Raw genomic sequence first — 27175 nt, forward strand, 5'->3', positions numbered from 1 at the left:
GCAAAACTCTGAGGATGAAGCAACATTTGGGAACACCAAGACACAGAGTTGCAGCTCAAGCTCAGTTCGCAGTAGAAGAAGAAAAGGGGGTCTGTGCTGCGTTGTCCACTCTCACCCAGCAGATGGCGGAGATACAAAAGCAACTTGCCGCCTTAACTGCCTCCCAGTCTCACCAGTCCTGTACTCCTGTTCCAAAGCAGCACCCGAAGCAAAGGACGGATACACAGGGGAATATATCACCTAACCCCAAGCCTGGTTTCTGTTTCAGGTGTGGGGAAGATGGACACATTAGACCACAGTGTGAGAACAGACCCAATCCTGCATTGGTCAATACAAAACGCAAACAGTTCAGTGAAAGGAAACCAAAATGGCAGAAGCGGAATTCATCAACTGGACATTTAAACTAGATACAGTTTCTGTAATGGGACGTACAGGAACTGTGCAGGACCCACATTGTCCCGCAAAGGAGGAAAGGAACAAGGAGGAAATTGTTCACTGTGTAGACCTACACACTTGTCCGAAGGCAACTACAATGTTACCTCATGGGTTAGTTGGGTCAAGATGCACAACAGAGGTGACCCTAGCAGGCCATCCACAGAAATGCCTGCTTGATACAGGATCACAGGTTACTACAATACCTGTATCCTTTTACAACAATCATCTTCATGACCAACAAATTCAACCACTCCATGATCTTCTCCAGGTGGAAGGTGCTGCGGGTCAAACCATTCCATATCTTGGATACATTGAGGTTTCCGTCAAGTTCCCCAGAGATTTTGTTGGTGAAGAATATGAAGTAACAACATTGGCTCTAGTTGTTCCGGACGTACACCCTGACGTCCCCGCTACTGTGCTAATTGGGATGAACACCCTGGAACCCCTGTATGAACAGCATCTTAACCAGCATCCGAGCTATCAGCCTAGCACTCATGGGTACAGAGCGGTGTTGAAAACACTACAGCTGTCACACGAGCAGAAGGAGAATGGCAGCATTGGGAATGTGAGGCTACTAAGCAAAGCTCCAGTGCGTGTTCCGGCCGGCCGCACTATTGTCATCCAGGGCTCTGCCAAAGTTTCCACCCCGTTGTTTAGCCAGAGTGTTCTCCTACAGCATCCTGCTTCCACCTTACCTGGGGGGTTGTGTGTCAGCAGTTGTCTCATCAACTTCCCAGCTCTTTCTCCATACAAGGTTCCTGTGGTTATTACAAATGAGTCGGAGCAAGATACCTTCATTCCACCTCACAGTGTCATTGCGGATTTGGAAACCTACCACTGCATCTTGTCTGAACATCGCGTGACCCATCTTCCAGTCAGGAACACTACCACCAGCCTGAACTTTGATTTTGGTGATTCTCCACTGTCACCTGAATGGAGGACGCGAGTCATAGGCAAGCTGAATGACATCTCGGAGGTCTTTTCGCATCATGACTTGGATTTTGGATGTACATCAGCTGTCAAACATCATATTCCACTCCATGACAATACACCATTCAAGCAACGTGCCCGGCCAATCCATCCACAAGATTTCGAAGCTGTCCGCCGTCACCTGCGTGGCTCCTGGCTGGCTCGCCACTAATTTGTCTTATGTAGCAAGTACATAAGCTAAAATAATTTAAGTTGGTTATGAATAGTTGGGCCAATTCAGAAGATATCAGATTCGGCTCTAGGAGGTGAGTGAAGTACAATAAACGTACAACCACAGATATTGTGATTACAATTGTTATTTATAGTGAAAATAAAGTGCAATTACCAAACACCAATATTTACAAAATCTGCAGACAAGGAAAAAATAAAACAATTCAAGCTTGTAAAATATCCGCTGCACGGCAGTGCAGGAACCTCGTCCAACCTCTGGCAACAATGTCCATAAAGTTTATTTCATGAGTGATATAAGTCCAACGCGTATGACAGTCTAGACAGGTTGAAATTTGAAGTAGGATGATCAGCACTAAGATTCCAAAGCTGAAATCTCAGAAGTGAGATTTAGGGGACTAAACCAAGAGGGGAGAGTGTAGGCCGCAGCAGCCTCCTACCAGACCGCAGGAAGTTGTAGCTGGGGTTCTGGCTCGTTGGGCCTAGCTCGCCATCCAAAGTAGTGGTGTCGCTGTGGTCTCTCCAGGGCACCACTAGCCTGCACATTCACTACGTGCGATGTCACATACGAGCCCCACGCATCTACCCACGGCAGTATCAAAATACTGTTGCTTCCATCCGCTAACGCCTCTCCCCCGCGTCGTTTCGAGGCGACAACCCGGAAGGCATATATCGGTGCCTCGCGAATGTGATTGGTCACAACAGGCATGTGCAACCTCGCGGCGTGACGCGTCGCGATGCCTTCACGGGCACGCTCCCAATTGGAATTTAAAATTTCGGCTTAGTTATAGATGCAGCTCTTTTTATGTGGGTTACACATGCAAATTAAAGGTCACAAATATCTGTTAAATTTTGATGTGCTATTGTCTTTATTCAGTGTTGCACAAAGTAATATGTCAATCTCATCTTTGCAGGTCATGTACACTTAACATCCTGTAACACCGACATTTGAAAACAGTGCTTTGTGAGTGCAAAGACATAAACACTTTTATCAAAGTGCAGGTTGCAATAAGTATAAAATGAGTCTAAAAGGATCAAAGAAGTCTTTCAAGTTGGTCAGAGTTAAGAGTTTCTCCAGTATTACGAACCAGTGAAAGAATGTGATTAAGCACACAAACACACAGAGAGCTTTTTTTCAAATCATTAGCCAGTGGAGATGCTGTCTGAATCTCTGTGGGTTTTCAGGATGAATAAAGTGAGTCAGATATAAACACTGACTCATCTTGTGTCTTTTCATTGATACCTCCATCTGCAGTTCAAAGTTTTAAATCTCATTTTTTGATCTTACTTTTTTTGATCAGAAACGTCTTTATTATAACTTAGGCTTTCGTTACCAAATTACTTCAAATAACTAAATTGGAATCATTTGAGAAACATTATTTAGACGGGTGCATTTTTCCACCCACAGTCCCTAAAACCTTGGTTGAAGGAAGAATTTAAGGGAATGGCTCATCGTTTTTTTTGGGCGCATTAGCTAAAAATGTCCAAAATGAAATGAGGCGTAATTGTCAAAACCTGGTGCAATATTAGCAATACTGAATAAGTGATGACTGGATGCTTGACTCATCCAATTTATATAGAATTCGTACAACAATACCAGAAAAGTATTTTCATTAGGTGGACTTCTGTGATATGGAAGCCCGTTTCCGCCACTAAAAAAAAAAAAGCTAGTATCCATAACTCGAAATTTCGAGTTATTTTCTCGAAATTTCGAGTTATTTTCTCGAAATTTCGAGAAATATAACTCGAAATTTCGAGTTACTTTTCTCGAAATTTCGAGTTAGCTCTGCCAATCAAAAATATACGTGAATGAGGTCGCTTTCTTGTTACCCGGAAGCATATGGCGCAGGACCGCGCACTCAAAAACGGATCCCAACAAATTTAAGTATGTTTGCTGATAGTAACACCATGTGATTCAGCTAATAACACAGGGATTTCATCATTTGTGAAGCCAGGCTGAAAACACTCAGCAATCTGTGCATTCACGACTGGATGTAATACCGGTAGCTTAGCTGTAGCATTTGTAGCTGAGGGCTTCAGCTTCCGGGTAACATGGAAATGACGTCATTCACGTAGATTACTGATTGGCAGCGCTAACTCGAAATTTCAAGTTGCTTTTCTCAAAATTTTGAGTTAATATGTCGAAATTTCGAGATAATAACTCGAAATTTTGAGTTATGGATCCTTTTTTTTTTTTTTTTAGTGGCGGAAACGGGCTTCCATACTGTGAAGACTTGCTTATCAGAACATTTACTTTTTTATACTATAGTCATGACAAAAAGCAGTGTATTAGATCCCTTGGCAAGGCTTTCAGGACTGAAATAACTCTTCACAATTCTCACATTGATAACAAAGAGTGGTGAGCAACTGAAGGTAAGAGAAACAGAGAATAGGTAAGACACTGACCAAAATCAGCTACTGAAACATCTACTAAGCTACTGCTTTTCACATACCGTGTATGTGAAAAGCAGAGCCTGGGGGAAACCGTGAAAGAAAAGGAAAAGGTAATAGGAGCAGCCTGAGCAGATGCCATCTCATGGGAAGGCTTCTAAATTCTGATGAAAATGCACTCATCTTGTTTCCAAAGTCATTCACTACAAACATCCTCATCCTATAAAAATCTCTCCCACCTTATGAGGCGAGCAAACATCAAATATTTGCTCCACTCCAGAGCCAACATTCTTGCACAGGGAGATTTGGGATTTTTTAATGCATAAAAAAGAGCATGGTCAAAATGAACTAAGTGCTGCTTAAAACTGTCATATACATAAAACTGGCATTGTTCTAGTCAAATACCAAAGAAAAAACACTGTGACCTCTACAGCTTTTAGCTATTTAGAAGCAAATAAGTTAAAGCCCAGAGCAGGTGAGAGAATTATTTACCTTTCGACACCTTGGGAAGTTACTAATTTACATTAAGTCTATATTAGGTGTGTTAGATGACAGTCTGAGAGGCAAAAGCATGTCAGAAAACCAATATAATCCTGGCACATGTTAAGAAATAGTCCTTTGTAGAGAAGCAGGTGTTAGAAGTAAATATCTATAGGGAATGCTATTAAGAACAGAAAAAAAAGCCAGTGAAGACCACATTAGATATAAATGTTGTCCTTGGGCTGACATTTGCATGAAATAATCTTTAACTTTCCTGCTGTTCTAGGAAGAAAAGCAGAAATCGCTCAGCACTCTCAACCAATGATAACAATAAAATTAAAAACAAAATCTGCTGTTGTCAAAGCTTTCTCTTCCAGGCTTTATTTGTCTGCCAGAGAACTGTTGATTCTTTGGTTTAGCCAGGGCTCCACAGGAAAACAAAGCCTCTTTTTCACTTAAGAACAAAGGGCTCTAGATGGCGAGCACAAACCAGCCCTATGTTCTTCAGTTTTATTAAAAACTCGAAAAAGATTTTCCATCAAAATGAGGAAAAACATGCTTTTCCTGTGTATTACTACCCGTTTCAAGTCACATCAAAACGGTCTTTCATGCGGATTCAGATTTAATACAGCAAAGCCTTCTCTGTACATAACACCTATATTTAGGTCCATTCAGCTTCGTGTTCACCTAGGGTGCAAGCACTCATCAGAAACCCAGGGTCTGAGAAATGAAAAACACTTGTTAATACATCACCCAGCTTACATCCATAATACACCATCTTTCCAGGCAAAAATACCTTTTTTGCTGTGACTCATTACTAATCTTGTCATTGCGTCCTGTTCATTGTTTGCTTGATAATAATTCAAGGCTATTTTACAATGCAGAGAGAGAGTAGGAGCACTGTATTCTCTTAATGGAAATGCTCTTTTCCCCTTTTTCCATCAAGACTACAGTCATGCTGGGTGGGTTGAAGGTCTGAATGTGTGACACTGATAAAAACTGGAACCCACACACTGCTGACAAAAAAAAAAAAAAGCATACCTGTTCAGCAAACCGTTTGAAGGTTTAACAAAGTCAACATTACAGGAAAAAACTACTCAGCAGCAGTGCCGATGCTATCTACAGCCAATGTAACTCGGAGCCTTAAAGTGTTTAAGTCTTGAAAGGCCATCCATACTCCCGACATTATTGTAAGCTGCTTTGAGAGAAGCCTCTTTGTCACGGCTTCGTGATACTATCATTGTGCTTACCCCGCCAATCACGCCGAATTCAAATGACAGAGGAACCAAACTAGGGCTGCCGATTATTTATGCGATTAGTCGACTAATCAGATCATCATCATCCACTGGACGTAAAACTAGCTTATTGCACCAGCAGCATCTGCTCTTATATAACTATCATTAGCTTACAGCTTTAAGCTTTTAAGGTGCTAACTAAAAATAAAGACAAGATGATAGTTTATTCAATTTTAATGAAATTTGCAGATTGTTTCGGTGAAGTTTAATAAACTCCTTGCTATCTAAAATATAACAGGACAACGGAGTATATTCTCCAGCATCTCACACTTCTGATAATCAGCTGTCTGCTTGACGTTTATTCAGCTGTGTAAAAACTATAACTTTAATCTCAGACAAACCGATTTACTCAGGAACAAATAAAATACTAAAAAAAAAAAAAAAAGCCAAACAACAACATTTTTAATTTATCTAAGTGACTCATATATATTTAACCTGAGTAGCGAAAGACGGCGGTGGGTTTGAAAACAATTTGCCGGGAGTCCGGTCTTCTCACCGCGCTAGTGACCTAGCCCCCGGCTAGCTATCGAGCTAGTGGGTGACAGACGTCTCCGAAAACGTCGGAGCGCTTTTGAAAATATGTGGTGTCCTGATAAACTGAGCTGATATTTGAGGTTTACACAGCTACATTCTCGGCTGAAAATATGTTAAACGTTTATTTTGTGACCCAGAAAGAATAATAAGAGTAATATTAAAACTAACTAGCTGCCTCCATTGTTGGAAACTAAGCTGGGCCGCGCTATGAATTCTGGGACACAGCTGCTTCTTCTTCTTCTTCTTCTTCTTCTTCGGGGTTTAACGGCAGCTGGAATCCTTGTATATGCAGTGCTGCCATCTTCTGTTTCAGTCCGTTATTACACTCTTAAATCCTGCTACTTATTCCTGCGTCTTTTGTGATCTTACAAAGCTTCAAACGACGCGTCGACTATTAAATCAGTCGTCGACGATTTTGATAGTCGACGTAATCGTGACTAGTCGACAAATCATGGCAGCCCTAAACCAAACACAATTTTGAAGATCATCATCTCATCACAACCTGCATCCTTAGTTTTTCAGTGTCGGTGTCACGGTCGTTCAGGCAAAGCTCGAGTGTTTATATTTGTAGCAGATTTTACAGATTTTACATATCAAAATATCGTTATATCTAAATAACGATAATAAATCGTCTGGTCCTTAGCAGGTCTAGAAATTAAGTAAATACAATCTCAGATGAACAACAACAAGATGACATATTATACCAGGTCATCATTTCGAAACTGAGCAAAGATGCAGAAGCAGTATGTGAAAAACTAAGTCCACATTTACTGCTTCCATGAGAATTAAGAGAGAAAGTGGGAGCCAGGTACTGCTAATACAAATGTACTCGATAACTGACAAAGTGTACCTACCCCTATAAAAGCAGAGGTGTTGGCAGCAATCAGGAAACAATCAGGTATCCAGGAGGTAATCAATGATCTTAGAGAAGGAATTGTTGGTTCCTATCAATGTAAGAAGTGTTATAAGCCCACTTCCAAACAATATCAATCTATGGTCAGATTATTCACAAACAAGGAAACATTTAACACAGCTGCCAGTCTTCCCAAGGTGGATTTCCAAGAAAATTTACCCCAGAATCTGATTTTGCAAACCTGAATGAACTGAAGCAACTCTGTAGAGTGGGCCACAGTTCCTCCAAAATGATGTGCGAGACTAAAAGTTATACAGAATCATTCAAATTATTGCTTCTGAAGATGGGTCTACAAGCTACGGTATCATGGGGTATACTTAGTTTCTTCGCATACTGTTTCAGCATTTTAGCTTTGTACTTCCTAGATAAATAAAGAAATGGTAAAACCTGTTGTGTTTTGTTCTGTCTGAAGTTATATTCAAGTCATTTAAGGAGCTCCTAAGGACCACATGATTTATTATGAAGCACTGATGGGTAAAACTTTTTTTTTTAAAACCATGACTGCAAACTTTACATCTAAGAATCCTAAAACATTTGGTATTTTTGTTTGATAGAGAAAAAAAACACATAAAACATTAACAAGTTGGAAAAAAGCTACTTCCAGATAAAGTAATATCCAGGATAATGGCAAAAGACAAGACTGAAGCCTGCAGGACTGGGCTAGCTGATCTACCCAACAGGAATCTGACATCTCTCAGATCTGCTCACTTACTTCTTTGTTTCACTGTGTGTGTATGGCATTGGTTTCAGTTTTCCTCACTGCCCCCTGCCTTCTTTCAATCCCCTCCAGTGAAGCTATAGTCATGCAGCCTTTCCTGCAAGAATTTTATCCCTTCTTGGGCCAGACTGGCAATGCTCCCCACCTCCCTGTACCAGGAGCCCCCTGCTGGGTGTAGCTGCAGAATAAGGGGGAAGAAAATCTGTTTGTAGGCCCTTCGGGGGAAGACAGAATCAGACATCATGTCTGTGTGCATGCACATAGCTACGAGGGCGAAAACAAAAAAAAAATCACAAAACGGGTACAACCAGGGAACTATTTCAAACATGCTTAAACAAACAGCCTCGGGACAACTTCTGAAGAGAGGTTACGTGAGAGGGTCTTGTCTGCAGCAGAGGAACTCGTCAAACAAACCCAAGTCATACTTACATCCCCCTTGTCCAGGGGAGAGTATAAGAGAGGATTATTAAAGCAAGTCCAGGCAAAGAACAACTGTATCCGAGTTTGGGGACAGACGGAAATGAAGTAACCAAGCAAACAGCCAGGGGCAGACAAACGATCTGGCTCTTGATTGTTGTCTACAGTGAGCTCATCAACAGTTCTGGGAGCCGCACAGATATGTTGAAGACAATCACGTTCTTGTGTCGCTGTGACAAAAAAATTAAACATTTTCACCTGTGACTATGCTCACACTGTGACTCCAGTCACCAAGCTAGACACAGGTTATGCACATAGACAACAATGAATGAAAAAGAACTGGTTTATAAGAGGTTACAGAGTACACTTTCACGCAGTCTCTCCAAAGAGAGAATTCATAGCACTGCATTTGGTTAAAACTGTCAGAAATATCTAAATAATGCAGGAACAGAGCTGGAAAAAGATGTTCAAACCCTGCCCGTTTCCTCACCTCCACAAATCTGCAAGCAGACTTGAGATTACATGTGATACAATCAACTGGTCGGTACATCCAGTCCACCTTAAAACAGGACATCAATAATAGGTGCTGTAATGGGGAAAGGAATAAAATTGAGCTGTTTTTCTAAAAAACACGCTGTTAGCAGTGTCACGGAGTGGCCAAACAAAATCCGCACAGATACACAGAGGGAGCTGCATCGTCCTTTTTGCGAGTAATAAAAACATGAAAAGCATTTTTCCAGATAGATGAGACTCCAACAATGGAGTCCTGGGGGGCTGTTACATAAATTCGGCCTCTAGATAAATAGTATGGCTTTGACGTGGAAAGGATATTAGATGTCAAGAGTGTTATTAATTCACCATGGGGTTTTTTCTGTTCAAAAAAATATCAGCCATAAGCCAATTAAAACAAGGACAAACTAAAATGTTTGTTCCTGTTCCAGACGTATCTCTATCATCTTAAGAATACCTGAAATACCTGAAGCTTGACCCCCCCAAAGACTCAGGAATGTGCTTATTGTTATTTCACTTGAATGCTTGAGCGTCACTGAAGAATGATGTGCATGTAATGCTATAAATTACTATTTCTACTGCGGTTAACCTAAAGAGCTGAAAGCATCGTATCTACTTTGAATCCCAATCGAGGTATAATGAGTTTAAAAAAATACATTACAGATACATGTTCACATAGTTTTCAGCAAAGCAGGAGGCTTCTTGTTTTCAAGAGTTAAAATCTGGTTGTTGTTTTTTTAATCCACATTTGTATTTGCATATTTTTCCAGGTATGTTTAAAATTGTATTTTCTTTCATTTTTATGAGTTATCTTTATCTAAAGAAAATTTGTTTTAACTGAAACAATGTAACAAATACTTTTTCATAGGACTGTATGTACTACAATTTATATATTTATATCCAATTCCAAGCTGGACTGGAGAACGTTCTGGAACCTGTCCAGAAACTAAATAGCTGGAGTTCGACTTGTCAAAGGTTTGCAAATAATTGCTGTTTAATAGATAAATACAGATAGACTGCCAACAGGTTGCCATCAGTCTGAATGAATCAAACGTCAGAGGGATGTGTACTCCTTAAGATATTGCAAGCTTTGACACTTTACACTGGCTAAGTCTATTTTTGTCTTTTAGGTTGCTGTTTAGTTTGGGGATTGTTTTTTTTTTTTGTTTTTTTTATCATCTATGATCCAAGCCCAATTGCATTGTGCTCTGTATAATGACACTAAAGATCATGCACTCTTTAACCATCAAACAGGTCAAATCCCCACTACAACAGAAAAATGAACTAGCATTTCTACAAACGCACAGTCGCACTAAGCCCAGAGACACCCTCCTATTTTTTGTGTTTTGTTTTGTGATGACGGACCAGTGAAGCCACTCCCCACATTCATTTCAGAGAGTTCAGAGATGCGAGTGTGAACATGTATATGTGCACAGGAGAGCATGCGACCACATGAGTCCCACGTCCCAAGTGTGAGTTATACGTGGCATCTTCATCAGGCTCGCAGAGAGCTTTGCTACAAGGACGTCTAGTATGAAACGAACTGTTGAGACAGAAATGGCTCCTCAAGAATATGTGGCGCAATGCGAGGGTGCATCACAATCAAGACGACGCAAAGCATCAAGGCTGTGGTGGTGGTGGTGGTTGCACCACATACTTTGAAGCCATATGCATCTCAAACAAAGAAACTGCCTGCCAACAGCTTGATGGCCAATTACATCACAGATTGAGCGCTATGCCAAGCTAAATCAAAGTGTTGCAAAAATAAAAGGTTTTATTTAAAAAAAAAAAAACATACACTAGACTAGATATTTTTAAAAAGACAGTAACTGCAGATTTTATGTATTTTCAATATCCCCATTCAGGATTATTTTTAGACAATCCCAACCAAAATGTATATCCCCGGTCACGGCTTACAAGATTTTTAATTACCCCACAAATAGTGATCTGCAATGAAGCAGACAGTATTTAAACATAAGCCAAAAAGAAAAAAGAAAAAAAAAAAGAGCTTCCACACAAAGAAAACCATAAAGTGCAACATAACCAATCGTTTCTCTCTGTTATCTGCAATGCCACTTAATTCTCTCAGCACAGAGAAAATGTAAAGCACTAAATCTGCCTGAGGGCGTTTTAAGGACATTTCAGGACCTTAAAAACACTGATTACTGAACAACTGAGTGGCCCATGAGCGCTCTAACAGGTGTTAACCTTCCTTCCTACAGAAGCTTATGTAAATACCTACACAGAGGAAAAAAACATGAATGCTAAACTAGGTTTCCAAAGATATAAACAATCAGTAATAAATGGTGGTTAGCCATTCAACAGACTGGAGACCTCTTTAGGGTTACCCCTGCTCTCTTTATGGCAGCTGGGATAGGCTCCCACCCCGCATGACCCTGAATTGAATAAGTGAAGGAAAAGGGATGGCTGGATGGATAAATAAAACATTTTTATTGTTTTGCTTTTGCACCAACCCTCTACATGTCCTCCTTTGCTCCATCCATGAATCTTCTCTGTGGTCTTCCTCTTTTCCTCCTGCATGACAGCTCCATATTTCACATCATATATCCAATATTTGCACTCTCTCCTCTGCACATGTCCAAACCATCTTTGTCTTGCCTCTCTAACTATCTTCAAATAACGCAATCTCAAACTCAGTGCATACAATAACTCTGTCTACTGCTAAAATTCCAGCTAGTTCCAGCTGTTTATTGAATTCCCTCCTGACTTTCAATCCTCTCAAAGTTGGTAGGAAAAAAAAGCCTTTACATGACGATTTGTCCAGTCCTTGTAGGTCTCAGCGTGTCTTCACATTTGCAATCTGAAGTCTCACGTTTTGAATGAAACCCAGAGTGAAATTCCGAGTCAATACCACCAAAGTCCCAAACTTTTCTGTTCAGGCACTAAACAAGTGTTTTTCCTTCTCTGTCTGCTGGATTACACTGCCAAACACACAAAACTATTCTGCTCAACCGATCTGGACTCTTTACAACAAAGATATGGTCTGAATTTCCAAACTTTTTTTATGACTCTTTTTTCATAAAAAGATCTTTTTAAAGTTTAAAGTCGCCAAATAACTGCATCTTAAAGTTTTACCTCACTGAGAGGACAAAGGAGGGTCAAAGAGCATTTTTTTTTCTAGTGAGAATTTTGCTTTCATTTCATACATCACTGAAGATGCAGAGATAAGCTCCTGCATCAGGGATAACGAGGCAGAACACAACACAGCCCCAAGACATTCATCTTTTTCACTTATCAGATATCAACTAAAAAAACAAAACAAAAAACCAGTGAGCATCTTTTGTGAGGTTTTGTAAAACAGTTTCATTGTTGTTTTCACTGCAGTCAATTTTTGGCACTTTTCTATAAGGATACAATTACGCAGGACAGTAAAGAAATAATGTTTAGCAGCTAATGCACTGAGTTTATATCCACACTCCCACCATAATTCACACATTTATTGATTAAGATCATGCTGATATTTACGGTGTTTATCAATTTAGAAACACCTTTCAGTATTACTGTGCATTTTATCAGCATATGACAATAAACTTTAATCTCATTCAAGCAGTTTCAGCAAAAACTCAAAAGTGTAACCAAGTAGATCACTATTCCTGGGAATTTTGAATAGAATAATCCATCTGAGACACTAAAGACAAAAACAAAAAGGTTTGTCATTACTCCTAATCTTATAAGTCCGTCACTGACGCCCAAAAAACCCCATGCACTGTTATCCCCCCCCCCAAAAAAGAAAAGAAACCATACCTCACACTGCAGTGAACAGCTGATACCGAGAGAAGACTACAGACTGTGTCTCAGCAGGGGGCCTGACTCTCACATAATCTGAGTTTTAATAAGCTTTTCCGACCCTACAATTAATTTGTAGGGTCGGAAAAGCTTATTAAAAGACCGCTGATTAAGGATCAAATGTCAGTAATCAGGTTACTAAGATTACCTGCAAACCATAATATAATATTTACACTGTAAAATTCTTGATAATACAGATTATGTCATGGGTGTAGGTATGCATGTGTGTCTTCAGCTTGTGTTACATAAGAGTCAGTCTGCCAGAAGGGTTTAATTGTTATGTACGCAATGAGAGTTGTGTTTCTTTCCTACAGCTGTTTGTAGGAGTCTTTTTATTTGACTATGTTAAACTTATAATACAACTTTAATATGATATGAATGCATTTACAAAACAATGCATTCAAACAACAACAGTAATTATCTTGGGCAGAGCCCATCACTGGCCCATAGCTTTAACAAGTCAATTAAACACTGACCTAATTACCAGAGTCATTAACCTGCCAATTTTAAATGCCTTTACATTTAAATCTCAAGTTAAAGATATATGGTGGAAAACCTTCTATAACACATCTATAGTATATTGTGAGCCCAACAACCAAACCATACAGTTCTATACAATGGTTAGTAGAACCTGATCATAGAGGGTTAGTATTAAGAAGCTGCAAGTCTGCTTACTGGTAATCTTGAAAGAGGTCACATGTCCATCAGGATTTCTTTATTACATGGTTATCAGCCTAAACAACTATCTGCTGCCCTGTAGTACACAATAAACTCTGTAGGTTATCCAGGAGCTAAAATATGCAAAAAAAAAAATTCAAACTACTTCTGGGATATGAGGAAGTTAACCAGAGATCATCTCTTATCACTGTATAACAAATTAACTCTCGTAAAAGCTCGCAAACACACGTGAGTGTGGGTCTGTACCAAAAGGCAGAACGCGAGAACATGACAAACACCTGATAGCCGCTTCTCACGCACAGCACAAATGAAAGCAGTGAGGTCATTAGAGGTTCAGCAGGTTAGCCCCAGGCACACCCCATTTAAATCCGCACTGTCCCAGCGGTCATTATTCCTGCTAGTAGCAGGGAGTTCGAGCCAGGAGCCATATTAAGCTGCACGGCAACTTCAAGTAACGCACAGGTAGCAGTAACGGAGACGGCAGCAGTATATGTCTGTAAGGAACTTACTTTATGAAGTAACTGGCCCCTTCGTCCGTAAAACCTTCCTCCCATCCGCAAGGCAGGTCTAAAATAAAACCAGACAACAGACTTGTTCGTAACACTTGAAACTTTGTCGGGCCCGGACCGTATAGTGAAGTTAGCAGCGACAAACACCGTTAAATAAGCAAATATGCGAAATAAGCACAGGTGAAACTGCCCTGGAGACCTAGCTTAGCTAGCTACCTGAGCGTATCATGTGTCCAGAGTTTACAGGTTGACCGGAGCGGGGATGGAGCCAGGTAGTGGTCCGTGTCTCATCGCTGCAGCACAGACAGAGAGAGGAGGGAAAAACACCTGTTACACCGCCGGGAAGAAAACACCGGGCAGACCCCGCCAACTCCCGTTAAACCGGGAGAGACGGCGCGATAAAGCGTTTGTTATCCCACTCACTTGATGAAGAAGACCCTGCCGTCCCCGCAGACACCGTAAGACCAGTGTTCAGGTAAGGTGTCCCGCCCGAGAGGCGCCGCCATGATCCGGCTTCAAGTCCTATTTCATCTCATTCCCTCTCCATGAAGTCTCCCGGGAGCTCAATAATCACTGCTAGGGCCAGCGCTGCCTTCAGGGACTCATCGGAAGCCCGTACATCCGAGCATCAACATGATCAGGCAGTTACAGAACAGGGCTTTAAACAGATGAAGATTAACTCCAAAATTTCTGGAAAGCAGGTTTAACGATTTTTTTTATGCATTGGTGTTTTGAACAATACCAATATAGGCAATAAAACTGAATATAAAACGGACAGAAGCTGAAGTATTATATAGCATCCAGGCTTATATGTATATGTATTGAGTTTGTGTATATATAGTGAAGATTGCAGGGTTGTTGTTTTTTTGTTTTTCTGTTTCCCCGCCTCGCTTCTTGCCTTCTTTTTTCTTATAACTAATTTGCCCTTGTACTCTTTTGTCACCTCAGTAAAGACTCCTCTAACACATTTTTTAAGTCTTACTCCCTGTTAATCTTTCTCACCTTCACATTATGCTGACACAAGTTATTTCTCGTTATCTCTTATCTCATGGTTGTTACTTTCTAACCAATTACTTTATTCCCTATTATACAAATTTAAATTTAAATGGCAGCTCAAAGCTTAATCATATCTTTGCTTGCTTTCCAGACTCAGCAGTCCGTCTTGCCTCCTTTTACACTCATAGCTCCAATTAATTCAGAGATAGAAAAGCTTTGAACCCTGAACTGTCATTTGATAGCTTATTCCTTTCATTTATTATGACCAGAGGCTCAAACATTACCTCTAAACCTGTTAACTTCAGTCTGTGTATTCACATAGACACACATTTAGATTTACAGTCACAAAACATATCACCCAGTGTTTAAACAGATTTTAGGCTAAATTTAATTGAAAAAAAAAAAAGCATTACAGTGAAAGGAATTTTCCAGTTTATTCTTGTCCATTTCTTTGAGTGTTGAGACTCTGCCAAAGCAATCTGGACTTAATGTCTATAGTCCTGGCTGTGGCTCTGTTTATGTGCTGCAAGCTTGTATGAGAAGCAATCAGCCTGAGCTCAAAATTGTGACTTTTAAGCGATTATTATTTTCACAGTTTCACCAGTTCTAGTCCAGTCAGAAACCATCAGTCATCTTTGCAATGACATCTTTGTGTCTTTTACTAAATGGTCCCATAAATCTGTATAAAATATACATTTTCCACAGGAAACATTTATAAAGAAAAAAAGCCTGATTTGTTGCCCTTCTACAGCCATATATTCAAGTGCTGTGCTTTAAGTAGAATGTTCAGGTCTCTGTACTTTACTTCAGTAGTACTTGAGACAACTGTGTACTTTTACTCCTTACATTTTGAAAATGGACTTGTTACTGTGGAGCAGGGAAATTATTTTACTGCTATTGTTAAATAATCATCATCATTACCATTGCATTAATAATATAATCTGCAGCATTGATATTGCATTCAGAGGTTTAAACAGTGTGTGTCTTTCAGAAAGACTAAGTTGCAGGAGTTGACGGGAAGTTGCAGAGAGTTTGCAGAAGTGAAAGCAGAGTCTAAGTTATTCTGAGGAGCAGGCTAGACGAGGCTATTTGAATTACTAGGTTATTCAAATTGTCTGTTATACTTTTATATTCTTTTATTAAGCTTTTAGTAGAGGTTCTTGATTAAAACATTTATTCAACATAGTACATATAGTTTCAGTTAGGTTATTACACATAAGGATGAGCCTCTGGTCTGGTAAAAGGTCAGAAGTGCAACGGGTGAGATGAGAGAGCATGTAAGGTCAACACATACACACACACATACATTAGTTAGACTCATTTATAGGTGAGAAGTTGGTCATGTTTGTCTCTGGAAAGAGGAACAGTGTCTGGCAGGATGTGGGGCTCGTGTTCCAGACGAGATAGAAGACAACGTTCTTTTAAACCGTGTTAAAAGTCATTGTGGTTTTGATTTGACGTATGTATATATTCTGTCTGTGACGTATGAAGGGGCGTCATTAATTCAAACCCTGATGCTATAAAAATCTGTGTATGCTTTGATTAAGTCGAAGATCAATTGCTGTCTGTGGTGATCTTCCCACGCGTGTAATCATTAAAATCAATTGTTTGACCAAGATCTTCTGGACCTGGTTGTTTGTACTCTCCTTCCTCAATCTTTGAACCTTAACATTACTTTTGCTTTAAGTCATTTGAGGGAAGTTATTATTTCGTCAATGCAGGCCATTAAACATCAAACTGATCTGAGTCTGAACAGCAACACAGGAAAGGAAGTCCTGTTCACCTATTAGTCACCAGGGAATGTCACATAAAAATAGATAAAAGAGCCAAAATGGTGTGGAATAGTCAGGGGTTAAAGTGGGCCGGTGTTTTTATTTATTTATTTATTATGCACAACATCGGAACGACTGCAGGTCGTGGTAGCAGTACTTCAGCATATAGCTAGCCCAACACAATATGAGCACAATATGTTTGAAGTCTTCTAGTTTTCTCATAGTGGTTTTGAGTGTTTGTTTTCTTTGTATTCTTTGTCTGTTTCCCCAGTCATGTCTCTGTTTATTGTCTCCCTTTGTGTTTGTTATGTCTGTATGTCGCACTCTCAGTGGTAGTTTCCTGTTTTATTTTGATAGTCTCTTGTCCTGCTTGTGTTATGTTCAGCTTTGTCTGACTTAGTTCACCTGTGTCTTGTTTTGCCCAGCCGTGTTGCATCTTCCTAATTACCTCATGTGTGCATTAAAGTCCTCAGTTTCCCTGTTGTCTTCATCATGTCATTGCCGTACTCCTCCATGTTGTGTGCTCAGCTAATGTTTTTGTTAGCCTTGCTGTTTCTACCTAATAAAGCTGCACTTTGAGTTTACTTTTGTCTGAGGGTTCCTGCATTTTGGGTCTGCTCTCCACCGGATGATCTGATATCCTCGTGTTGGTGTTGTTCCCAGACCATCATGAAAATGTTGTTCCAGGTTCAACATTGCAAGTGACCAATCACATTGTTGTGACGTTATTCTTTTGCGCGCCAAGCCATTCGTGCATTTATGAAATTCCAATGTTGCAAGGACGATATCAATTCTGCTTACTGTTTATTAAAGGGTTACGGTTAGGGTTAGGGTCAGGGTCCGTTGATCGGCGGACAGAGGCGGTTTCACGCAGCTTTAGTACAGTTTTTTGTTTTACGCCGGTTTTTCCCGAAGTCGCAAAAGTTTGACGTCACAACATTCTGATTGGTCACTTGCAATGTTGATCCTGGAACAACATTTAGTATGATGATCTGGGAACAACACCAACACGAGGATATCAGATCAACCGCTCTCCACCTACCACCCAGCATGCCTATGCAATTCTGACTTTTTCATCAAAATTTCTTTTTTTTTCAGAATTCTGAGAAAAAAGTCAGAATTAATAATAATGGATTGGATTTATATAGCGCTTTTCAAGGCACCCAAAGCGCTTTACAATGCCACTATTCATTCATTCGCGCATTCACACACTGGTGGAGGCAAGCTACGGTTGTAGCCACAGCTGCCCTGGGGCAGACTGACAGAAGCGAGGCTGCCATATCGCGCCATCGGCCCCTCTGGCCAACACCAGTAGGCGGTAGGGTAAAGTGTCTTGCCCAAGGACACAACGACCAGGACAGAGAGCCCAGGGATCGAACCGGCAACCTTCCGGTTACAGATACGCTTCCCAAACTCCTGAGCCACGGTCGCACCCCGAATTCTGACTTTAATCTCAGAATTCTGAAAAAAAAAAATTTTGATGAAAAAGTCAGAATTCTGACTTTTTTCTCAGAATTCAAGAAAAGAAGAAAAAAAAAGACGTGCCCACTTTTTTTTTTCCAGTGGCCCTAATCCTCTTCCGTAGACACAAGTAAAATGTAGCCAATTGTGTTTATTGTCCCCCCCATCCCCCTACCCTGTGGTAGGGAGATGGCAGAGAAAATGGAGGGGGGATGGGGGTGGGCTTGTGAAGAAGAGAGTAAAGGAAAAATAGAAGAGGAAAAAGCACTAGGCGACAGTGGGGAGGAAAAACTGCCTTTCAACAGGGAGAAACATGAGGGTGAGGGTGAAAAAGAAAAAGGATGAAAAGGTGAGGGGAGAGGTTTTAGGAGAAAAAGGGAAAGAGGGAAGCAAGGGGGGGGAGAAGGGGTGAAAATTAAGATGGAACAGAGGTGGAGAAAAAGGAGGCTATATCAGGTGAGGAGCAGCAGTCTCCCTCCTCTGGAAAAAGAGGAAGCGTTTTTGCTTCTTTTTCAGGCACTGATCCGGCACTTTTTTTCTCTAGGATGAGGGTTTTCAACTCATCGATTGTTTCTGCATTTTGTGTGTCAAGTTTCTTGCATCTTTTCTCCACTTCTGCAAATTTTGCTTCTTTTTCATCAAGCTTTTCTTTTAGTTCTTTAGATGTTGCCTCTTGTATTAGCTTTGCCTTGTGCATTTCTGTATTTCTCTGTTGTGCATTTCTTCTAACTGCTGACTTCTTTGGATTTCTTGAAACATACACTGCAGGTTTTCATGCGATTTTTCTTCTTGTTGCTTTTGAGCCTGTATTTCAGTGTTTTGGGACTTCAAGTTGTTAGAAAGTTCCTCAAGTTGTCTGTTTTTTCTCAGCATTTCAATGATCTTACTCTGCATCTCTGAGCATTGTTTTTCCAGTTTGTCCTTTTCTTCTTCCAGTTCAGTTGCTTTGTACTTCATGTTATTATAAAATTCTTGTATTTTTTTATTTTTCCTCTCAAAGTCCTGGAGAAGAGGAAGTTTTTCTTCTTTCTGTGTTATATTCTATTGCTCTTTATCTTGAAGAAACTCTTTATTTTGTTTCATCAAGCGTTATTTAGAGTATTTCTCTTCCGTGTCTTCAAGCTTGCGGTCCATTTCTTTCTGTTTTATGTCATGTTGCGTTTTCTCTTGAAGCAACTCTTGATTTTTGTGCAGGGTTTTATCAAGGCTTACCTGCACCCCACTGTATTTTCTCTCCATGTTTTGGAGTTCACACTGCATCTCTCTCTGTTTTATGTTCTGTTGTTTCTTCTCTTGGAGGATTTCTTCATCAAGCTTTCCTTGGAGCTCCTGGAGCTTTTTGTCTATGTCTTGGAGATCTCATTGTTTCTCGCCAATAATACCTTCCTTTTCTTGAAGTTGGTCGGACAGTTTTTTTAATTCAGCGCTCTTTCTCTCATTTTCTTCCATGAGGAACATAATCTTCTCTCTGTTCATGAGATTTTCATTCTGCATTTCTTCCAAGCGTTACTTGTTCACCCCAGGGAAGAGAGCTGAGGTAAGCTTGTCTTTTTGGATCTTCTCTCTGAGACATGCTGGAGTCTGGATACAGTGACTTTGAAAAGGATCCGAATGTTTCAGAATGCTTCTCTGGCAAACGATTGAATGCTGCGAATAATGGACTAAAAGTTGTTGCTTCTTACTTCACCGAAAGCCAATATTGTTCCGTTGTCATTCACGCCACAGCTTAGGGTCGCAATTTATTTGTTTTCCAGATGTTAACGTATTAATCGTGTTTTAGTAATACGTGAACATCTGTTATAGTTACATGTTTTCGTGTCATATGTAACTTCAGTTTAAGTGTTTTTCTTCTACACTGTCTGGACGTGTAACCTTGACAATACACAATGCAAGGTGCTGCAGTCAAGTGGCATGATTCATTATTGAAGAATGTCATAAATGGTTTGAAACTATTTTCTTATCAGTTTTTGACATTTTTCATTAAACGATTATCAAATTTAACTTAATATTTGAGTGTTTCTTAGTTTTAGACTAGCTGGTTAGTCTTCTTTCCCCCCCCTTGTTTAGTCGACTAAGAAATTAATTACCAGGAACATCCCTAGTGTGCAGATGTTTTGGGTTGTTTTTTTTAACTGAGTGGAGATCTTGCCATTGAGAAACTGATACTGTGAACCTGAGCCACCACTAGGCAGAGGTGGGAAGTAACGAAGTACAAATACTTCATTACTGTCCTTAATCTCTGTATGCACACAGAAATGCTTTTAATAGGCGAGAGAATGATTAAGGTGATACTGGAAATCAAATCAATCTCATTCTGATTTACTGCTGTATTCCTGTTTGCACCCAAACCTTAAAAATATGAGGCCAGCTATGATGGGTTTGGTGGTTCTATGACGATACAGAAACCCAGATTTCTCCTGACACTCTGCTAGTGTACGTGTAGGAGGAATATTGACAAAGCACATAGAATTAGGATATAATGTAAACACAGAATTCCACAGAATTTCTTCATGTAACTATTGTTTTCAGTTGGTACACTGACCTCAGTGAACGCTATTACGATATAACAAACCCCAAGAAGTCATTAAGGTGAAGAGATTTGTGGTCATTTCTGTTACCCGTTACCAGTGTTACTAGTGTTTTCATGATTACAAAATTTTAGCCAGTACTTAAAGGCACCACACTAGCGGGCTCCCACAGTGAAAAAACAGCAAAGCAAGAATGGTGCTCTGCCAGTGCTGTTTCTGAAGGTAATGGGCAGAGGGCATGAAAAATGTGCTGATTGTGGGCTCTTTTGAATATTTGCCACTTAGGTGATTTAACTAGGAAAGGTCTGATTTGATTTTATAAATGCTGCACACAGCTTGATTCCCAGCCAAGTCAGACACTTGTTGCCCACTTCTTTTTTACAGGGTCTTTAAGTAGGGCTGTTTCATTGTAGTTAAGCCTTAATGCTGCTATTTTTGCAAATTAGTTTCATAAGGTGAAACCCCGTTGTAATTTTGGTTTAAAAATAAAGTTTAGTATTATCATGAAACATGGGAGGGGGACTTATTATATCTACATTTACATATTTAACTTTGCTTACGTTTCTTTGAGCTTACCATACAGTTTCATTGTTTTTAGTGCTTTGTTATTGTTCTACAATTTAGAAAATAGTTTCTTAAAAATAGATGTCTTTAATTTTTTTGCATGTGAAGTTGACAATGTAAGTGGGAAGCTATGTAATGACTGAACACACAACATGATAGATACATCCATCCATTTTTCTTCCAGTTCAGGGTCACAGGGTTGCTGCATTCTATTCCAGCTCTCAGAGGGCAAGAGAGTACATCCTGTAAAGGTTGCCAGTCTAACACTGAGACCTACGCAATCATTTATGCTCACATTCACACCTACCACCAACTTCAAAACACCCGTTAACCTAACATGTATCTCTATGGACTGCAGGAGGAAGCCCGAATAATCGGAGTACAAACTCCACGCAAAAATAACCAGTGGATTCAAACTTGGAACCTTCTTTCTTCAAGGTGACAGTACTAATCACTGTGCCACCTGCATGATAGATGTTAGATTTTTTTTCCCAGGGGGGGGAAGAGAGAAAACAAGAGCTTGTATGAAAGAGTGAATGAGACATGCTGAATAAAGCGCTTGTATAAAGTATAAAATGCTGCCAAGAACCATCCATTTACCAAAGAAATGTCCAATTAAACTCCCCCAAAATGGGTTTAGTTTTTATTTATTATTATCTTCTCTTCTCTTTCTGTCTGTAAGCTTGAAAAGGTTTTACATTGATTCTAAACAAACTTTGTAGGGGTGTAGAGTGGGGTCATGTTAAATTTTTGTAAATTTGCCTTATATCCACTGAGCATTTCAAGGTTAACTTAATAATTTATTGGTTGAAAATTGGCAAATAAAATTTAGAATAACTTACAAACTATGATTCTTTCAAGTGTGGTGTGTACTGTACATAGAGAAAGTACTATATAAAGATTCAAAATATGTTTCATACACTTACACCCATAATAAGATGACTGTCTAGACTTGTAGTTTGAGACTGTAATGTTTACTTGCAGCAAACATGTTATCGTTGGTTTTCCTCGGTGGCTCATTAAGATAAATACGAGCCTCCATCAGCTGTCAGACGCTGTTGTTCTGAGTCACTCATCAGGAACTCTGAGCTCACTGGAATTTCATTTTCCGAAGTGACTCCACATCCATGAGACATGTGATGGCATGCTTATGACAACATTCTGACACACTTTCCATGAAGACCTGTTATTTTGAAGTCCACATTTGGGAGAAAACAAAACAAAGCGTTCCGTGTGAGCTGTTGTTAAGTTCACAGTCAGGAGAAATCTTCTCACCAAAAACAGTCATTTCCTAAAGGGTACAATGCAGTGTGAAGAACACAAAGCCTTTGTTGATATTTGTCACAGTGGTCTTCATTTACCACTCCCTGGAGCCTATTCTAAAAACACAAATGTTTTCCATTGATTTCCAAACACTAGAGCATGTTAAACTCCATTTTGATTTTGATTTTGTTGTCGAGTTATAACAATTTTCCAATTTCAACACTTGTTTCCAGCAGGGAAGCATGGCCAAATAATCTGCTGGTTTAATTTTGCACATTTTTCACATCTGGGGATTTTCGAGTACATGTGTTTGGTACCCTCTCCCCTGTCTGGTTTCAGTTGCCAGCACTTGCTTTGTGGAGGCACCGCCAAATCAACAACAGAAACTCCTGACAAGGCAGAGTGAGCTGAAGGGCAGGTAGAGGTCGGCACGCACAGCCTCGGCCACTGAAATCCCAGGGGATTTTCTACCATTTGGAGTGTATTTGTGTGGAAAGATAAAGTGCTCGCATATGAAAAAAACAATGAGAGACTTTTCCAGCCAAGTCATGATATCACAGGCTCACACGTCAGGAAATTGACGCTAACAGCTCTGCAGCACTATATGTATGTGTTGAGGTGCTGGCCCACCTAACCCTGAACTTACAGTATACACATACTGCAGATTTGCATACCAGAACATTAAAAAAAGGCACAGCCCCACTAAAATTCAATATTTGAGAGTTTTTTGTCTTTAAGGCTTTCTTTTTTAAAAAATATACGAATAATGTTTGTGTGTTACTAGCTGTCAGCTTTCACTTATTAAAATGAATGATTGAATTTACAAAAATGCATTAGAAGCAATATACATGGCCCCAAAACGCTTAAAAGTAGACCTTAAATGGCTTTTGAGGTCTGCATATGTACTCGAATATGTACTCAAAATGCCCTAAACCCTGGTTTCATACAGTTTTTTCTCTCCTTAAGGTCTTATGATGTCATTAAGAGTGGATATTCTTCATTGTACACATGGGTGGAGTTTCTGGGTGAGCACACAGAAGCATATAAATAATCATTCGTTTTGAATTTTTCAATCATGCAAAGCTACTTACATGCAATCAAACAAGCATGATAAGCATGGTAACTCCATTTAGCATGACTGCAGCAACATGGTACCAGCCCCCAACCAGTCATGACAGATGGATGACCCGTCCTTAAGCCTTGTTGTGCTGGATGTTTGTTTGTGTTAAAAGGGAGTTTTTCCTTCCCACTGTCACCAAGTGCTTGCTGGGGGGGGGTTCTTTATTATTGTAGCATCTTTACCTAACAATATAAAGCGCCTTGAGGCAACTGTTGTTGTTATAATGAACTTTTTTTTCCCTCTTGGGTGGCGTAGTACATCGAGCTGCAAAAACAACAGTCGCCTATCATCACTTGACAGTTGTTGCTGAACCTGTTAGTAAGTGATTACTCTGTTTTACACATATTGCAGACACAAAGCAACATAATTATCCCAGTGCAATGTTTTTCATGGAAACCCAGTCAGTGCTTAACTGTCATCACTAAATAGAATCAGATGCCAGTTCTTTGTTGGGTCTTTGAAATATTTTGTTTTTCAGTTATAAATATAAAATGTGTATTACTGCAGCTTAACATCTGTCAATATGCAGATTACACGGTACAATGATTTTGCACACTGCTGTTGAATCTGTGCATATCCTTACTGATAAACCACCTAGAAGGAGGCCCTGGATCCTGCATAATCCTCCTCTTTCTTTCTCTTCCTGCATCCTTCTTTAACATGAGTGCATGCAATGTCTAATACACAGTGACACACACATAAAAAGATACATCTGCTCACCGACTGCCACACTCACTTCCCTGATGACTCCATTTCCTGGATTAGGGAGACTCAATTATTTTGACTTTTCTTTCATGCATTTTATTGCAGCATTTTGTCATCGTGCTGACATTTTTATTTTACTGTGCTTGTCCTTGTCATCTTGTGTTCACTCACTGTAATTTGTTGCTTCTCCACTCCAACGCATTCTAGAGAATGCAGTTTAATTCCTACTGGTTTTTGGCCCATTCAAACTCTATGCTATCATCTGGAGGAAAATATCTACTATGTGAAAAAAGTGGTCTCATCTTATGCAGTTTGACTAGAGAATAGTGTGGGGTCGTTGTTTTTTTGGGTTTTTTTTACAAAGCAGACAGCAGCCAGCTGAGGTGTTTATCAGCCTGTGCCTGTTGCTCCCCTTCTTTTATTTATACTGCACAAAAACAGCATTCACCAGGACATCCATTATCGCCAGTAGTGTGTGAAGCACTGAAAGACACAAGAGAAAACAAAGAAAGCAAACACAGAGAAACAAGACACCCGGATCTGGATGCAGGATGGGAACACTGTGGATCTGTGTGTACACAGAGCTGCCAGCGAGGCAACAAAAATGCAGATGTGTGTCAAAGAAGCGGAACGGTTGTGGACCAAATTTTGACAATTGTGACGATACCTCACATAGAAAAGTATATTTTTATACACATGAAATTCAAAGACTGAAATGAGTGACCATCTGTGGAGATTTTAAATGGGAAGTATGCTTGAATAAAATGACTCATATTTAATTTTTGAACCTCTAAAATCATCCACCTCACTTAAAGAAACAGTCTCTTTTTTAGAAATTATTTTCTTGATGCATCTGTCATATCAAAAAGTTGTCTCTGAAAATAGCAGGCCAGTGGGGTAAAGAATAGTTTTCAAAATTCTCAAGCAATAAAACCTGCCTCAAGAAACAGATCGATGTGAAAGTAGCGAAACACACACAACAAAGAACCACACTAAGTAAACGCCACTCTGCTGACTTTCAATGAAGGACTCGCTGTTCCAATCCAGAAGAGAAACTGCAGCAGCAGTTTTACATTAGAGATGTAAGACTCTTGATGTGTGCCATCTGCAGGTAAGGAAGGCAACAGCTGCAGGATTTTGACAGCTGTGCCACCTACAGACGGCTGCTGGCTGTTTTTATCACAAGGCTGAACAACAGAAATCTAAACATGAGTAGTTGCAATTCACTGAGGCCAGTAAATGATTTTTCAGTGTAGAAGTGTAGCTGTTTCCCCAGAAGAATGTATCTTGGTAATTGCCTGAAAAGCCTTAGTTTAATGTCAACTTCAGTGCTTTTAATAATGCAAAATAAATAATAACAGATCCAGTCTCCAGGTTGAAAGAACAACCAAACAGATGCAAAAATTAATTGAATTTGACAGTTTTGTACCTTTTGGTATTTGAGGCTTTATTTCAGGTTTCATCTGTGAGGTCTGAGTCGTCACTTTAAGTTTAACCCAAGATTTTTTGGGGAAAACAGGACATTTTTTGAGGGTCAAGAATGTCTTCTTGATCATTTGGAAAGTTAGAATAACAAATGATCAAGAAGCACTCCGAGAGCACAAACCTCCGACATGGCAGCTCACTTACCTTTAAGGAAATATCACAGTGTTTTCTCTGTATTCATTTTGTTTTCTTTGAGCTTTTTAAAAATAATTTAAGAAATGTTAGTGCAGTAAAAAAAAGTGCAAGCAGTTGTTGTTTTCCCTGTTGAAACCCATTTTTATATACCTGACATAATTTTGACTATAATTATTTTTCATGTGGATTTATGTGGACATAACACACGTGTAGCATTCATTTCACTGTTTGGTAAACTTTGTTTAAAAGTTTACATGAAAGCTAAGTGGAAAACGTTTTTGATCAAAGGTTTATGTTTTCCAAAATAAAAAATAGTCAGGAACATTGTACATGTATTTAAATATTTGTATTGTAACTGTTTGAATGTATTTAAACAGTTTTAACCATTCTTACTGTAATGAACATAACAAAGTCATAATAAAATGATATTTAGAACACCTGTATGTAATTCTCTATATGCAGTCAATACAAACAATGGCAGTAAGAAACATAGTTTTGAATAGCTCTATATAGCATTATTATCACTTTGACTTATCTATTGACCTTGAAGGAGAGGTCAGAAGTCAAATGTGACATGATATTTTAAATCTTTATGTGATACTTTCTATATGTTAACAATTGTAAGAATACTAGTTTCTCAGCTCAGTTTTAAGGCTTTTTGTTCATTTTCAACTACTAAATCATTAAGTTGACCTCGAAGACCTTGGTGGATCTGAGGCAAATTTGAATGGATTGTTAACATGACCCCATTCTGAACCCCTGCAAAGTTGGACCAAAATTCATTCAAAACCTTTTGTGCTGTTGTGTTTACAGACGCAATGACAGAAGGCACGCCAGCAAATGCTAACAGAAAAACATAACCTCCACCATGGAGGTTAAAAATTATCCGTATCTAATTGCCTGAAGGTAGCGCAAGAGTTCAAATTGTTGTAACAACAGATGCAAAGTACCCTTGACTGGAGGAGGAAACATATTTAGGGTATATTGAAGCTGCTAGGGCCCTCCTGAAAGATAGCTTGCCCAGTGATCACCTTGTCTCACAGTGAGCATTGTTTTGTGGAGAATCTGTTTCCTGTCCAGCTTTCTCTGACACTTATTCTGGTGCTTCTGGGACTATTTTGTAGTTTTGTTTTAAATCTTCAACTTGCTCATTCACTCTGGTGAAACTGCTAAACTCGGTTAATGTGTTCAAAATAGCAACGCTAATATCAACACTTGAGCGCTTATCTGATTTCTTTCTGACTCAACACAAAGGCATGCCATCACAGGAACATAACAGTATTACTTTGTGATTGTTTGAG

The 27175-nt window shown here is 39.6% G+C and overlaps 1 protein-coding gene across 5 annotated transcripts in view; it reads right to left on the bottom strand.

The window, feature by feature from the left end:
- The window catches only part of LOC309710813 (pleckstrin homology domain-containing family A member 7-like), a 151559-nt gene extending 133801 nt beyond the window's left edge, over positions 1 to 17758 (bottom strand). For 4 of the 5 annotated variants that reach the window (XM_082540599.1, XM_082540600.1, XM_082540595.1 and 1 more), the window contains exons 1-4: positions 17062 to 17758; positions 14269 to 14535; positions 14062 to 14138; positions 13846 to 13903 (exon numbers count right to left, since the gene is read on the bottom strand). In XM_082540599.1, the coding sequence (XP_082396725.1) occupies positions 13846 to 13903; positions 14062 to 14138; positions 14269 to 14351 (218 nt within the window). In that variant the 5' untranslated portion in view covers positions 14352 to 14535; positions 17062 to 17758. Of the gene's footprint in view, positions 1 to 12616; positions 12636 to 13845; positions 13904 to 14061; positions 14139 to 14268; positions 14536 to 17061 lie in introns of those variants that run through there. The other variant, XM_082540596.1, reaches the window with a different exon arrangement.
- Positions 17759 to 27175: the final 9417 nt, after the last annotated feature.

This window comes from Aulonocara stuartgranti (genome assembly GCF_965226115.1).
Source record: "Aulonocara stuartgranti genome assembly, chromosome: 7".
Classification (NCBI taxonomy): domain Eukaryota; kingdom Metazoa; phylum Chordata; class Actinopteri; order Cichliformes; family Cichlidae; genus Aulonocara; species Aulonocara stuartgranti.